This window comes from Coffea arabica, chromosome 5e (genome assembly GCF_036785885.1).
Source record: "Coffea arabica cultivar ET-39 chromosome 5e, Coffea Arabica ET-39 HiFi, whole genome shotgun sequence".
NCBI classification, from domain to species: Eukaryota; Viridiplantae; Streptophyta; class Magnoliopsida; order Gentianales; family Rubiaceae; genus Coffea; species Coffea arabica.
The window spans coordinates 39,592,157-39,608,482 of record NC_092318.1 but is presented as its reverse complement, the minus strand read 5'-3'; the positions used below and the strand labels follow the sequence as shown (position 1 = coordinate 39,608,482).

At 35.9% G+C, this 16,326-nt stretch overlaps 2 protein-coding genes and 1 long non-coding RNA gene across 3 annotated transcripts; all 3 read right to left on the bottom strand.

The window, feature by feature from the left end:
- Positions 1-3,194: 3,194 nt before the first annotated feature.
- Positions 3,195-4,589, bottom strand: LOC113714014 (cysteine-rich receptor-like protein kinase 10). The gene is made up of 3 exons (XM_072049681.1): positions 4,501-4,589; positions 4,215-4,365; positions 3,195-3,527 (listed from the first exon to the last, which is right to left on the bottom strand). Exons 1-3 carry the CDS (start codon positions 4,587-4,589, stop codon positions 3,195-3,197), a joined length of 573 nt encoding a protein of 190 aa, XP_071905782.1.
- An 84-nt stretch (positions 4,590-4,673) lies between these two features.
- On the bottom strand, positions 4,674-5,600 carry LOC140004461 (uncharacterized). The gene is made up of 2 exons (XR_011814225.1): positions 5,186-5,600; positions 4,674-4,738 (listed from the first exon to the last, which is right to left on the bottom strand). It is a non-coding gene; the product is annotated as an uncharacterized lncRNA (long non-coding RNA).
- A 79-nt stretch (positions 5,601-5,679) lies between these two features.
- Positions 5,680-10,093, bottom strand: LOC140004392 (cysteine-rich repeat secretory protein 38-like). The gene is made up of 2 exons (XM_072049680.1): positions 9,210-10,093; positions 5,680-5,837 (listed from the first exon to the last, which is right to left on the bottom strand). Exons 1-2 carry the CDS (start codon positions 10,072-10,074, stop codon positions 5,680-5,682), a joined length of 1,023 nt encoding a protein of 340 aa, XP_071905781.1. The 5' UTR covers positions 10,075-10,093.
- Between the last annotated feature and the right edge of the window lie 6,233 nt (positions 10,094-16,326).

Below are 16,326 nucleotides of genomic sequence, written 5' to 3'. Positions count from 1 at the left end.
GAAATGGAAAAATGAATTGCTTCTCAAGTGGTTTAGTGCAAAAGATGCCGAGTACATAAAGAGAATTCCAGCAAGTATAGGAAGAAGAAAGGATAGATTGATATGGGGGCATTCCAAATCTGGAATTTATAGCGTGAAATCTGGTTATGCTTTAGCAAGGCATCGGGAAGGAACAACAGGGAGAAGGACAGGACAAGATGCAGAAACAAGTTGGGAGATACGAAAACGAAATGTGTGGAAGCAGTTATGGCATTTGAAGGTGAAGGCCAAACTAAAACACTTCATGTGGAGGTGTTTACAAAATTGTCTGCCAGTCAATGAACAACTGTCGAAAAGGCTACATAGAGGGGAAGGCAGATGTGGTTGCTGTGGTGAAGATATGGAGACTATTGAGCATTTGTTTTTCTTCTGTGACAAGGCTGCGGAAACATGGAAGCTAGCACCGGTCAGGTGGGATGGATTACTGGGTATGCAATATAACTTTTGGCTATGGTGGGAACAAGTCACACAATCGCTGGCACTGAACCAAGGTCAGGAGAGAGTTAGTCTTACTATCAATATACTGTGGCAACTTTGGAAAGCCAGGAACAAAAAATGTTTTGAACAAGCCAACCAGGATCCAGCAAGAATAGTAAGGAAAGCACAAGATGAATGGCTTGAGTTTGAACAGGTAGGGAGTACTGACCAGAAGGAGAACGCAGGGATACTGAATGAGGCTTTACCAACCAGGAGAGTGCGGCCAAGGAAGGAACAGATAAGGTTGTATACCGATGCAGCGATATCAGCTAAACGAGTCAGGACTGGACAAGGGATTATAGCAAGGAATTGGAAAGGACAGCTTTTGAAAGCAAAAGGAATTGTCACACAGGGAAAGGGTTCGGCAAGTGAAGTGGAAGCTCGGGCTGTGAGAAATGCTCTGCTGATGGCTAACCAAGCAGGTTGGACACAAATTATAGTCCATACAGACTGCAAATCAGTGGTAGAGCAGATTACTAAATGCAAGGAGTATGACTACACGACTGCAACTATGTGCAGGAACTTAGTCTAGCTTTTGAAGAATGTTCCTTTGTGTTTATACCTAGAACTGAAAATCAAATTAGCCATCAATTAGCTCAATATGCTGTGAAGCTTGTACATGATATTGAATGGGAAACTGATTTCCCAATATGACTGACTGATTTAGCTAGGACAGAGATGAGGGTAGTATCCCCTTTTTGTAACTAATCCTTGTAAGGTCAAGTGTTAATATTTATAACATGATACCGTTTGTAGAAAAAAAAAAAAAAGATACCATTAGGGAACGGCTTCAAGCCCTTTGCTCTGTTAATTTTGTCCTGAGAAATTAAGTGGACTTTGTTTTGTATGTACATCAATGGTCCCTCTTAACTAATTGTAAATAGTTCTTTAAAAACTCATGAAGTAGCACATTGCATTTGAAATCAAGATGGGATGGAGCAGTGGCGGTGCCAGGAATTTGTTATAGGAGGAGACGGGGGAAACTAAGGTTGAGTATAACTTTATTTTAAAAAAAGGAATAAATCGAGATTAAATGAGCAAAAAAAATTAAAACGTTGAAATAAATTTTAGTGGTTATATTTTGATTGATTTTTAGCTCTAGGAACTTTGTCTTAGTTGAATTTCGGAAGAGTCATAATATTTGAAAAATGTTGACTGTTTGAAGTAGCCATAAAAATGTGGACATTCTTAGATGTAGAGCAACATTCAGAGCCGAGAGAAGGGATGAATTAGGTGGTATAGCGGAACTTACACTAACAAAATCCATAAAGATTTAAAAAATAAATAAAAAAGCTTCAAAGATTCCAAGTTCAACACTTGTTTCAATAGTTCTTTTATTCAATTTTCTTGCTCCCGATAGTCACAAAATACTCAAATCTCAATAAGTTACTAAATAACCTGAAAAATCACTAGTATGATTAAGTGCAAGCTTTATGTTTTAGAAGTTCTAAAGCTTTTGCTTTTTCATCTAAAGCAACCGCAAATGTTTCATAATGATTTTCAAAGGTTTATTCTATTGACAAGTTTTTTTTTATATTATCAATAACTATAACCTTGTCTAAAACCATTCTTTTAGTTCTCCTAATCATTGCAGCAGAACTAGTTAAATTCACTATATTCATTAACACAAAACAGAAACATTGAAGTTTATCTAATTGAAAAATAGAAGAAGTAATTATCAATTTTATTTAATCTAAAATGACAATTTATCGGACTTGCTCTATGACAAGGAAGACAAAAAATAGGGGAAATTTTATTATTTTTTTCATTTGTAATTACATTAAGACTTTTTTATTTGATGCTTAAAGCACCAAATAAGCATATAGAAAAAGGAAATTAGCCCACCATTAAACCTTCAAAATTTCCACCCTGAAATACAGCACATTAGCAAACAAATTACCCTTTTGAAAAAAAAAAAAAAAAAGAGACCCACTCCTTATGGTGCTTTAAGGGCACAAAATATAAACCCAAAAGATAAGACAACATTTAAATCAGTAACTAATCTAATCTAATTTAAATGACAAAACTGGGTAAAATACTTTAAACAAAAAAAAAAAGAAGGAATAACAAATATGAAGATTGTACGAATGCAAGTACATTGTTATTATAATAGAATACTCAAGGAAGCTTAGGTGATAATAAATCATTGACTGCCGAAAAAAAATCCTAAATCAGGATGAATCTGATATATTTTAAACTCCTTTAACTAATAGCACACTAACAAGAATTGTGAACCAAGACAGCCTTTATATTGGTTTTGTTACCAAACGTATACATTGTAAACCCGGGCTATCCTTCATAATTCGTTGGTACAATGATATAATTGATAGACTCAGTTTGGAAGCCAACTTTGCTATGTACAAATGGTAAAAGTTCAAGACATACTGTTTGTTCGATCAGCTGGGGATTAATGTTCATAAATAAAATTGCTCTTCTATTTTTAAAAAATATCTAAAGAGCGACAACAACTTGCATTTTCTTTCAAGCACATCCTTATACCCCTAAGGTGGAAGAAGTCAATTAGTGTGAAGAAGCAAACATTGAAACGATCCCCTAATTTCCAACAATAGTGGGCAAATTTAGGTACCTTCCTGGTAAATGAATCATGCTTCAAAATCTACAACATAATGCTGATGATGAACTTGATATTTTCTTCCAGAATTGGCCTATTTCTTCCTTCATCTGGGATATGGTTCAGTAATTGATGCATCATTGACAGAGCTTGGAGCTGAAATTCTTTGAGTGTTGGATTGATCAACTTTCAGCTCGTCTACCCTGCTCTCCGATCCATTGCTCCGGAAAACTGCCGGACGATGTGGAGTTGGTAGGGGAACAGAACCAGGATTGAGCATGCAGACCACGGAAGCCATTGTGGGTCTTTTACTGGCATCTTCTTCAACACAGAGTAAGCCAACTTGGATGCATTGAATGACTTCATTTCTGGCATAAGAATCTCCAATGCTTGAATCCAAAAGAGCTAAAGTTTGGCCGCGTCTCCAATGGTTCCAAGCCTTTTCGAAATAATCCCACTCATAAGGTGTACATTCTTAAAAACTTCAATTAGGTAATGTCAATATTCACAATAGGCAATAGTCAATACTCTCTATTTCAAGTTTAATCATATAAAAAGATTGATTAATCTTTCTTACACTGACAGTGTATACACTGTTGTCAGCGTTTGATGAACAACAACTATGCAAAATTTGAATTTTAAATTCAACTTTTGCATACATATTATGAATTTAACGGTGATAGTATATACACTGTCTAATATATAAGATTTATTCATAAAAGATTTCGAATCGCAACCTTTTTTCCCATCATTGTAGTTAAGTATAACCTGAGAAAGAAGTACAAGTACTCTACTTTGAGTGTGTGACAACGTACAAAACGAGAGAAAGAATAGCAATTATGACAAGTCTTGCATCCAACATCTAAAAATTTCCATAAGAAGCACATAAACAGAAATACGTAGTTATTTCGGGCAGGTAGTTCATAAATTATCGTGCCAGTTTGGTCTGGTTCACACAAAAAATGGTATTGCAAGTTTAGGTGAATTTAATAATGAAAAAAAAGAAAAGATAAAAGGTTGAAAAGTAGGAGTGCCAATATCAAATCCTCCTCCCCAGTTCTGCAAAAGCCAAAAAAAAAAAAAAAAAAGCAACAACTATAGCAAAGGTTTTGCAATTTGTACTTACATAGCTTAGAAGGTCTTCGGAATCTCTAGATTGATGGAAATCACTGCTCTTCTTGCCCGTGACAATTTCCAAAATTACAACCCCAAAACTAAACACGTCTGACTTTAGTGAGAACTGACCCCACCTTGTGTATTCAGGAGCCATATAACCACTACAAGCCACAACCATTGTTATAATCAGTACAAAGATAATCCGAATGATGCAATCAAATGGAGGTGTACATAATTTCCATGAAAGATTCAAAGTGATATTATGTGAGAAAAGATAGTATGGGAGCAAAACTTACACTGTCCCAGCAATTCTATTCGTGTTTCCTTCATATTGATCAACTCCACAAATCTTTGCCATGCCAAAATCTGCTATCTTGGGGCTCATATTTCCATCCAATAATATATTACTTACTTTGAGATCGCGATGAACAATTCTTAGACGAGAATCCTCATGCAGATAAAGAAGTCCTTTTGCTATACCTCCAATGATATTGTAACGTCTTGACCAGTTCAATGATCGTTTATTTTCTGGATCTACAAAAATTTAAACACAATATATTGTGCTAGCATTGAGAATTATTAAATCAATAACTCCAGAAAGCATAATCAAATAGGTAAATTAAATATAAATGCACTCTCAGTTTAGTTCTTAAATTTTTATTGTGGACACTTCACCCTAAAGGTTTTAAATTGTCCCACTTCAGTATAATTGTCCCATTAGTTTTGACAGTTGAGTGAGTGATTGTGATGATGTGTGACAAATGTGATGCATTAGGAGGTGAAGTATCCAAAATTAAAGTTTACGAACTAAAGTTTGAGTGCGTCTGTGGTTTAAGGGTCTAAACTAGAATTCACACCAATTAAACATTTGTCTAGAGGCAATTTGCCCGTCATTTCCATAAAATGGCAAGTCAAGTAAAATAGAACAAGATCACATGGAACAACAAAAAATTACTATAAGTATGTCTAGATTGAACCCACCAAAGAGAAAGTAGTCAAGGCTTTTGTTGGCAACAAATTCATAGATGAGTATCTTTTCTTCTCCTTCCAGGCAAAATCCCAATAGCCGAACTAGATTTCTGTGTTGAAGCTTTGCAACTACTACAATTTCATTTTTAAATTCTTCTGCACCTTGCACTGAGCTCCTTGACAGCCTTTTGACAGCTACTTCTTGTCCATTACCAAGTACACCCTGAGTAAACATGCATACTAGAATTTAATTGAAATATTAAATGTGTAGATATTCAAATTCACAAAAGCAAAATATTTCACGCAAAGACCTTGTATACACGACCAAATCCACCTTCGCCAATTTTGTTATCCATAGAGAAGTTATTTGTGGCAATTTGAATTTCAGTTAAGCTATACTGTAAGGATTCGGCTGTTAGGATTTCAGCAACTCCATCTACACCAGGGATAAGCAACTTCACTCAATTTATTAGTTCAAAAACCTCTGAGGTTTCCTGTAATTGCAATCAATAAACTTTACCACTTGTTTCCGGTGCCATTGCAACACGACTCTTCCGCAATCTTCTTTTCAGGAAAACTAAAGCCATGACAAATAGCACAACAGCAACCCCAATTAATGGGACAGCAATTGAAAAAGCTGCTCGCGGGGGGCTTCGCCCTTTGCCTGGATGAAAGTTAGTTTAATTTAGCTTCGAAAGTCAGCTGATCATAGGAGATCAAGTTTATTAAACTTCGAGGTAGAGTCACTCTGAGACAGCCTTACATAGACAAAAAGCTAGAGTTGAGATCCTCTCTATTACTTTCTCACCATTTATGTGCCTAAATTTTTCATAACAGTCTATTTATGTCAATAATTTTACTTCCACAAGTAGAACAACATACTTAAAATTCATTCTCATTTATGAATTTTTTGTCATTCAATTTGTACAAAACACTTTTGACGGTGCGAAATGGGTCAAAATTACGATAAAAAATGTAAAGTTTGATCCCATAGTAAAATCCAATAGCTTAAATGTGTTTGGACAAATCACCAAAAAATTCTTTACCCTATGCACTTGTAGCCTTGTGTTGAAGTGCAAATCCTTATTTCTTATTTGCTGGATGATTTCGCACCACGCATCTGTGGCCTGTGAAATTGGATAGCATAAGTTTCCTTCTCTTTCAGAAGACCATGGATCTGAGGTGGGAAATCACCCAACGATGTGTTTCCTCTGCGGTGTTTTTTGTTCTTTTGTCATGTATTTGTTTTCATTATTCCATTTTGATTTTTTATGACCCTACATGAAGAATACATGGCAATATGCATAGTTATTAAACTCGATCGGACAAGAAATCCAGCAGAGGGACCAGGGCAATGGGCGACTAGTTTAACCAATCAGTCATTGGTTGAACTAGTGAGTACTAAATTAATATTTACAAATATAAAATAGTAATAAAGTGTTTTTAAATACTAATTATTATACTTTGAAAGATATATAATGAACATACAAATATTAATAGAAGATTCAATTTCATTTTACTGTACTTGCACATAAATAAATAACACATTCAAATATAGAACAAAATTGTATCACTTATTTTCAAAGATATAGCATCATTTTTATTATTTTATCTTTCAAAAATAAAATAATTTTTAACAACTCAAATATTGTAAGTTTGAAAGTTAAAAGAATTAATTGTATAACAAAAAAGTAAACAAGTTTATGTAATAAAACATTTAATTATCAAGTAAAAACTAAGCAAGTAGTAAAATTTTATACACATTTAAATGAAAATCGAACTTACAAATCTAGTCAAAAGTATATTACACTTTATTTCAAAAACAATGATCCACAATTGTATTAGAAAAAAGAACCCAGTCAAGTGGAAAACCGGACAGGCTCCAATTGAACCACCATGTCAAACAGGTTTGATCGGACCAATTCATTCTCCAATCAAACTGGAAATCCTTTCGGCCGGATGGTCGAGTTATTGGTAGGATTACAAACGAATCGAATCACCTACGAGCAATTCAATCCAAAGCTCAACTCGAGCTCGATCAACATCGAACTCGAGTCGAGCTCAACCTGATCAAGTCGAACTCGAATTCAAACTCGAGTTCAAAGATATTCAGCTTATTAGTTCATAAGCTGACTTAATTATATATATATATATTATTTTTTATTTTAATAGTAAAATTACGTATATATTTCTAATATTTTATTATTTGTTAAGAAAATTATTATTTTATTCCCTTTTTAAAAAATAAAATAATTTTTTTAAACTCGAGTTTGAATTTAAACTCGATTCAAATTTGAGTCAAGTTCGAGCTCGAGTTGTTACATTGAGAGCTTGTTGAGTTCAAGTTCGAGCTTGAGTTTGATAAAACTAAGTCAAGTTTGAATCGATTAAACCAAAGTCGACTCTACTCAACTCGTTTATAGCCTATTTCATTGGGCTGATTGTTTCAACTGCTAGGGTCATGCCAGGTTCAAAAACTATAGGGGATGAAATAAAAAGTAAAACAAAAAATCCATTGTGAAACAAATGTAAAAAAATTTTATTTGGCAAGAAAACAATGATAGGATTTAAAAGTGGAGGAGAAAGGAAATTTGAATTTAAGATCTCTAAATCCTAAGGTCTCAACCTTAGCCACTAAGCATATAGTGCGTTACCTCATGATCTCTTGTGCATGTGAAATTATATATCCTATTATCCTGGCCCCTTGAACTTTCTTTGAAAGTGGATCACTGATTTTTCCTTTTTAGGCTAAATTAACTTCAAAGAGGGTAAATATGGTATTGGTTGATTTCAATGCTAATATTTGTCTTGTATATTTTTTTCTCAGCTATTTTCTACTTTGGGCTCTTGAACTATAGACATACTACCACTTTAATCATTAAATTTCAAAGTTAAGCACTTTATTTCTTAAAATATGAAATTCATCTTACTTTAGTTCTTAATAATTGTATTCAAAATTTTGACAGCTAGTTTTGTCACAAAACAAAGAAAGATCAAATGGCTTCACGTTGCCAAAGCACAACTAAGGTAAAATTGCGATTTTGAAACCACAAGGGGTTAAGAGGCAAAACATTAAACCACAAAGAAGTAACATTAATTTAATTATTTAATATCATATTTCAAACTAGCAAACAAATTATATTGCACTATAACAGAAAATCTTTTACATGCATACAATACATCATCGATCATCTTCAATGTCTTTGTCTTAAAGTGGAAAAACTAAAATGGATTCTTCTTTGCATTATGCCATAGTAATTTCATTTTTTTACATCAATTTTGCTATCAATACCATTCATAATATAACTCATGTACTATTTTAGTTAAACTCAAAAGTTAAATTAAAAATACCAAACTTTTTCCATTTGATTAATCATTGCAAAATTTTCCATGAACTTAAACCCTTTTACACTATGTAAATGTTTCTAGCAAATTGAATGCAAAAACTTTCTCAAATGCACTTTATATTCATGTATGCTGATCAAGCAATCAAAATAAAATTATAACATAAGTATATGAGTTTTAAAAACCATATAATAGATAAATGGATAGATAACTAAATAAAACCTAAATGCAAAAGTGCCCAACCCATTTTCGCACGTCAGGCCATCACGGTTAAAGGGATTCCGCAATGACCATAACAATTCTACTTCAATAGTTATTACAGTCCTAATGCTTGCAAATAGACTAAATTTACTGTCCATAAATGACAAATGATGGATCCAAATTTGCATGTGATCTGCTAATGCTGAAATCTTACTGTTGCGTATTCAACTAAAATTTGACTTAGAAAATTCAATAAGTTACGTGGTGGTCTTCTATAGGTACATATTTTCGTTTGAAAGTGAATTCACACCCCTCATCCTATATTTACATATTCTACTAACTTCAATAATATTAATTCCAATACTAAAGGTATGAATTTAAAATGAAGGCATGTGAATTTAGTACTACAAACAAGAAATTGTAAGAATTAAAGATTGTATTCAACACCAATTCCAAGAAGAGACGGCCATAGCACGGCTGAAGAACTTACCTTCAGTGGATTTAGGAGGAGGACCGCCAGGAGAGTTTGGCGATGCAGAGGATACAGTATCATAGAAGCTGGAGACCTCATACCTCAGGTTACAGCTTGGATAAATTACTCTCCCTCCCTGCTTCTTGGAACAGCACGCGGGTACATCTATTATAGCCTCTGTGAGACACCTTTTGCAGTCATAAGGGGATAGATCTGGTGTGCACTGCGTAAGGGTATACAATCTCTTTTGATCAGTGGAATAATTGCCTTCTTCGACAGCAAACTTTTTGCCCATGGTATGATTTGCAGCCTTATCCGCAGCGTTATGCAAAAAATTGATCAATACCATTTTGAATTTGTCCCAGTCAGGTCCAGGGACATCGAATGGATTGCGCCTAGTCAAATTCTCCCCCAAATCAGCCTTGGAGAAGATCGTCTGGTCAGAAAAACGTACCAAGCACTCGTCATACCAAACAATAGCAGCTGTTTGATTCGGGCACTCATGAAGTAGTCGTGTGCGGGCATCTGCGACGCATTCTTTGCAAACATCAGTGTTGACATCACCTCGACAGAGAAAGAGGCCATAGACCTTGTTTGAAGGGTCATCGCCAGTACTGAAATTATAGAAGCCATTGTTGTCTGTCCAAGATGCATGCGAAGACAGAGTGTCAAGCAAGAAATTCAGATTGGCTCTGTAAATGCTGCCAGAAGGACTGTTAGGATTGTATGTAATATTTCCACAGTAAGAGTCAAGATAGTTCCAGGGGTTTGTGTCGTTGGAAGTGGAACAACAATATTCAATGGTATGGAAGCTAAGCAAACAAAGCATGTAATATTTGAAGTGGAACAACAAATTTCTGGAGATCATTTCAAAGGAAGGCATCAAAAGAGTAAAAGGCTAACAACCTACAATCTAGATTGGTAGATTAGGAGCCAAATTAAGTATTGTTTGAGGGACCATGAAAGTTGTATAAGCCAGGAAAACTTATGGCCTGGGAAAACTTGACCTTGGCAAGTCTTACAACCAACTCGCCTGGACCTGAACCATCAGCTGACTGGTCTGTAACCAAAATTCAATACGCCAGTAATAGATTTTGACCGTTTGACAAAAAATATATATATAATGGATTTTGACGGGATTGCAAATTTCAGGATGCTAACAACTATCAAACAACGTCATCGTGGAGGATAATTGTAATTTGACAAATGCTCTATTGAGTAAAGTGGACCCAAATTGAATCTCTATCTACTAGTTCAATACTTTTAAGAAAAAGGATAAATTATACACATAATCCCCTATAGATTCATTGATTGTCACATGACAACCCTAATATTTTCAATATTCATATAAACCCTCTATGGTTTCATATAAAATAGAAATTTTACAAAAAAATATCTTATGTTACACTATTAGTAGAACTACTATTATTGGCCTTACTTAAATACTAAATCGAACAACAATTAGACCACCTTGTATAAAGTTATAGAAGAATTATGTGGATAAATACAAAATCTATAGAGGGTTAAAGTGGATATTTATAAATTGTAGGAGCATTAAGTGGATATTATTAATTCACCACATGCACTTTTGGAGCACATCTAGTTCAATCACTGTAACCATCGATGTTTTCCGTCTATTTTTCATATTACATGAAACAATAGGGGTTTATGCGGATATTTTGAAATGTAAAAGAGATCATATATTAATATAAAAATCCAAGGTGATTACATGTAATTTACCATAAAATCCCGTAAAGTCTGTCGCATTTTAATTGGATTGAAACTTTCCAATAATTTTTGTTGTAAAAAATGCCAATAAACTGTCCAACTACTTGTGTTTGCAATACAAACGTGTTCACCATTTTGTCAAACTGATTTACATTTCTTAATCTTCTTTTGATTAATTCAAAGGAACCCTCAAGGAAAGCAACGTCTACCCATTTAACTTAAGCGATGACCAACCTAAAAATCCCCACTGCACTACTAAGTAGTAGGCCATACTATATGCTTTCCTGCTGTGGATGAGAGAGAGAGAGGATTGGAGGTGGAAAAGAAAGAGAAGGAAATCTTTGTTATTGTTTTACTTTAGAATCTTTAGAGAGAGAGGATTGGAGGTGGAAAAGAAAGAGAAGGAAATCTTTGTTATTGTTTTGCATTAGAATCTTTAAGATTCTAAAGTATTGTTTTGCTGAAGATTCGGTTTCAATGATGAAGGTTTGACATTTTCATTGGAGAACCTAGTAAATTCTTTAATATAGGAAGAAAATCAAAAAGAGCTCTAACATTTAAAGGAAATTTGTGATCCTATTGCCAATTGCGTTTGTGCACATATCTTCTCAATGATCCAATATACTCTTCTTTAGACTGACCCTCCATTTCGTTGACCTCATTCTCATACGTCGAGAGCTACATACATTAAGCAAAACCGCTATGATTATCTAACCTAAAAAATTTTTAAAAAATTTCTTCAACAAAAAAGGGAAAAAAATGCAAAGATTTGCAAGATTACAGGAAAATTAAGAATTGTGTCTTGTCCCCAGTACTTCAATGCTGCCAAGTCAAATGCACGTGCAGAAGCTTCTTCATCATCGTAAGCTCCTGCCAGGAAAAAAACAAGTGACTCTTTTTTCTTTTCTTATTTCATATGTCAGCACAAGAAGTTTAGTGATAAACTTCTTTTCAAACCGATATAGTAATATTTCTTTCAAATTTCGAATTGAGGTTTAGTGATAATTAAAGAATTTGATAGTACCTTTTATCCAATCTACTAAGTGCACGTAATAGAAGGACCTAAATTTTAAGAAAAAGTCAATCAAAATTTCAAGCATGACGAAAGTCAAAATATTGAATGGAGTGGAAAGTCAAGCTTAAAATTGAAACTCATACCCAGCTCGATGTTGATTTCGAACCCGAGTTGGAGCATGTTAAAAATAAGGCTCAGCCGGATTCGATTACACTTTGGCCCACACCAACCCCCGTCACTAATCTCAATATTTGAAATTCCTTCGAGCTCTAAACGGCAACCTATCCTTTCTTGACATGCGTCACAATAAACTATCAATAGATACCATTAGGGAATGGCTTCAAGCCCTTTAAAAAAAATGATGAAATACAGAGTCCTCCTTAAAGTGCCAATAGTTTTTCCTGTCAATCACAACATCACAATTCCCTGGCTTTTCCTTACCCAGAAAAAGAAAGAATGAAATGAAGGAAATAAAAATCCAAGATGAAGAATAAGAAATATTTTGTTGATATGCCATTATCTCCCATACACTTGCTAAGATATTCACTTGTATAATTTTGGGTTGATAATTTTGTATTTTTTAATATCAATTTCCATATTCTAAATTTCATCTATGCGTTTGGGGTGATAGGTTGCAATTTTATCATTTATTTTATTATTAATTTCCTCTATTACCTGACTTGATATGGATTAATTATTAGATTCTACTCACTTTTCATAATTTGTATTTATTCCAGGGAGTAGATCGAAAATACCATAACAAGAGCTAATTTGACAGAAAAGGAAGTTCAGTAGCTGTCCGTAGTTTAGGGGCATTTTAGGAACAAAAAAAGACGCGAGCCCTTCGTTGGGTAATTTGGGCCGGAGCCTTCTTTCCTCCGGAGAGCGCCGCACAAAGGAAAATAAAGGGAGAAGGAGGAACAGAGGACTAGGCGTTCTTTCCCTTAGGGGCTAGAGCCGCCGCACACAGTAGCCATTAGAATAGGAGCAATTGATATATGGCAGAGAATGAGCACTAGCACTAGGGAGTTGCTTTTGTTGACTTTTCTTCCCTTTTAGTTCTTAGTAGTTGTTTTACCTTCCTCGTACGTAGGACCTTTAGCATAGTTTTCCTTTTGACTTTTCCCTTGAGTCTTGGGTGGATGTCTCCTGCGCATGTCAGGAGCAATTGAAGGTCTTGGTCACTTTCTGTATTCTTCCATCAATTGAGCAAATTGAGCTCCCTTGGTCAAGGACAATGGCCGCGGCTTCCTCTCCAACTTTGCGTGGGATTTGTTCACCAGGAATGAACTAATTTTTCTTTTTCTAGTCAAGGAACAACGGAGGTCTTGGTTGGCCTAAAATTGTGAGATCGATTTAATTTTATCTTTTTCTTTATTTATTGGTATTCACATATTCCTTGATTGCTATGCTCATGGTTATTTAATTAATTGATTGTCTTGGATCCGGATAATTAGTTAATTTAATGATCTATTGTCAATTGAGGTATTAAATCCGTAATTGTTTAATTACCTCAAAATAGTGACAACTGGCATGATTAGATTTGTGTCAGGGGAATACGCGGGCTAATCTAAAATAACCCTGGTAGTGCGTTATTTGGTTAGAATAAGGCTCCTCTAATACGTAAGACAATTGAGGAATTAAATTCTACGGGCGTACCTAGGATTATTTCTCAATTAGAGCAGTGATTAACGGGCGTACCTTGATCACCGACACAGTAAGGAGGGGTTGACTGTCATCGCTTGTTTGATAGTTATAACCTATTTATTGATAAATAATTGAAATTGCCTTTACCTATCGATGATCAATTAGGTGAACCATTGCTGAAGTTATTCCTTGGCTAGATTCTTAATTATCATTCATTTGATTTTAGAAATTTGTTATTTAATTTTTAGTAGTTTCTTAGATTTTATTTGAATTTCTTTTATTGTCACCTTCTGCATAAAAACACTCCCTTGTCACTGTGAATTTGAAAAGAAACAATTACTCCCAATCCCTGTGGATTCGACCCTGCTTACCGTTATCTACAGAAATCACTTTTAGTTTGAGCAGGTTTTATTATTGCACAGGTTTCGACAACCTGTCAATTTTTGGCGCCGTTGCCGGGGACTGGTGTCAGATTAATTTGTTTCTTTTTGAGTTCACATTGTTTTCATTTTTAATTTATTTTTCTCTTATTTTTTTTATATAGCTTATGGCTTCTAACACTTCGTACTTTGGTGATATACTGGATTTTGTTTCCGGGAAAGGCGATGCGACTAGTTTCTTCGCTAAGTCTGCATATGCAGAGGCAGTAAACTCTATTAGAAAAAGAATGGCTGCTGCAACTTGTAAAATTTGTTATGCCAGGGATCATTCAACAGGTATGTGCCCCGAATATCAAGATAATCTGAGTGTCCCATTCAATAATTACAGAGATTTTTCACCCTGATCTCAAACGTGGTATGACCCTAATCCAAACGGGTATGATCAAGGATGGTGGGATAACTCCGATTATAATTATACAACGGGGCCAATGAATTTTCAGCAGTATGAGTCTCAAGAATCGTCATTTATGTCAGGTATATCTCTTGAAGAAATAGTTGAACCAATAGCTACTAATACATACCAATTCCAACAGGAGACACAAATGAGGAATGAGATGATGAAGGATGCATTAAATTATCTGGCAGATCAACTATGTCTATTGACATCCAGAATGAATCGATTGGCTTCTCAAAGGGAAGAGCTGCCCTCGAAAACCATTGTTGATCTAGAAGAAAATGAGAGTGCAATTTACTTGACTAGTGATCAGGAGATGCAAGAGTGTCAAAATGAGAAATGTACAGATGCAGTTAAAAAAGAAGCCGAAAATGAAGAAATGGAACCCCAACCGCAACCCATTCAAGTGAAAGAATCCAGTGAACAATCTCCAAATGCGGTGACATCTCCTCCACTCCTTCATCAATATTCTCCTGACTCTTACTCTTCAATTCCTGTTAACGAAATTGACTTTATTATACCAGACAATTTTGAATTTTATGACAGGAATAAATTAAGAGTGGCGATGGCAAGATATCTTGAACCAATAACTGCAAGTGATGGAGGAGTGGATGAAGAATTGAGATCACTGTTTGATTATTTGGCGCCATTCACTAGTCCATGGAACCCCGTAACTCGTGTGCTCAAGGATTATTCTATTTACGAGGGTTATCAGGACTATATAGAGGATGAAGATTAAGACGAGCTACAAGATTTTATCTTCCATGAACAAAACATGATGATGTCTAGCCAAAGACATTAAAGAAATGCGCTTATTGGGAGGCAACCCAATTATTTCTTTTAATTGTTTGTTTTAATTTCGTGTGATAGTTTAAATATGTTTTGCTTGAATTTGTCTGATTTCGGGCTTCAATTTTCGTTTTTGATGATTTGTAGGTGTCTTTCTGTCATGACGCGCCCGCGTCATGACGTCTGGAGAGCTCACGGTCAGAATCGTCAGAAGGGATTCCTGCCCCCATGACGTGCCCGCGTCATGTCATATGGAGAGCTCCAGATTCCATGCCTTCATGACGTGCCCACGTCACATTTGCAGGAAAGGAGCTTCCTCGGCCGCTACCGGCGACGCTGCAGCCCTCCATCAGCCCTCGCGCGCAGCTCTCTCCCCAGCGAGCCCGTTGCGCCATCTCCACCTGCGCGCTCCAGCCGCCACCATTTCGCCGCTGCCTGCCACAGCCCAAGACCACCGCCGTGCGGTCAACCTCAGCGGCCACCAGCTCTGCGACCTCGTGCGCCACCAGCAGCTGACCACCAGCCACGCCACCCTTACCTCGCTTCCCTCTCTCTCCCGCGGCCATCATCAGCTTTGCCTCACCTCACGCCAACCTCCAGCAGCTCCGCGCACATCTCCTCCATTGCCGCGCGTCACCACCTGACCAAAATTGGCAGGTGGAGGTATTCCAATATCCACCTTGATTAGTATTTCTCTAGTCCTTAAATTGCTGGAATTTGCGTTTTTGTTTCTTGGGCTTCTTGTTGGAAAACAGCAGGCAGTGATTTTGGACATTTTCTGGGGCTAATTTTGGGTAGAGTTGAGTTAAACTGCTGCGATATTTGGGGGTACTTTGGGAGTAAGTTGCCAATTGCTTCTGGCTTTAATTTCCGCTCATTTTTGGCACTACTTGGGTGTTCGAATCTATTTTGTTCACTAGGTTGGTTGTTTGCTTTAATTTCTCCCTATACCCCCACCGGTGGTACTGGTGATAGTAGTTGTTTAACATCTGATAATCTGTGTTCTGGATTGCCAAATTAAGCGAGTTGTGGCTACTGGGCATTTGTGATTGAGTTCACCCTGTGATTGAGTGTTTGGATAAAGCAGGGGGTGATTTAGGCATTTTTTTGGGGGAACTTTTT

What these genes read in the sequence shown, in the direction of transcription:
- LOC140004392 (XM_072049680.1), bottom strand. Translation starts at nt 10,074, where the DNA reads ATGCCTTCCTTTGAAATGATCTCCAGAAATTTGTTGTTCCACTTCAAA. An exon ending in TCCTCCTAAATCCACTGAAG is followed by an intron (nt 5,838 to 9,209) that starts GTAAGTTCTTCA and finishes ACTTTCATCCAG; the next exon opens with GCAAAGGGCGAAGCCCCCCG.
- LOC113714014 (XM_072049681.1), bottom strand. Translation starts at nt 4,589, where the DNA reads ATGAGCCCCAAGATAGCAGATTTTGGCATGGCAAAGATTTGTGGAGTT. An exon ending in AATAGAATTGCTGGGACAGT is followed by an intron (nt 4,366 to 4,500) that starts GTAAGTTTTGCT and finishes TGTGGCTTGTAG; the next exon opens with TGGTTATATGGCTCCTGAAT. An exon ending in CCGAAGACCTTCTAAGCTAT is followed by an intron (nt 3,528 to 4,214) that starts GTAAGTACAAAT and finishes TATTTCGAAAAG; the next exon opens with GCTTGGAACCATTGGAGACG.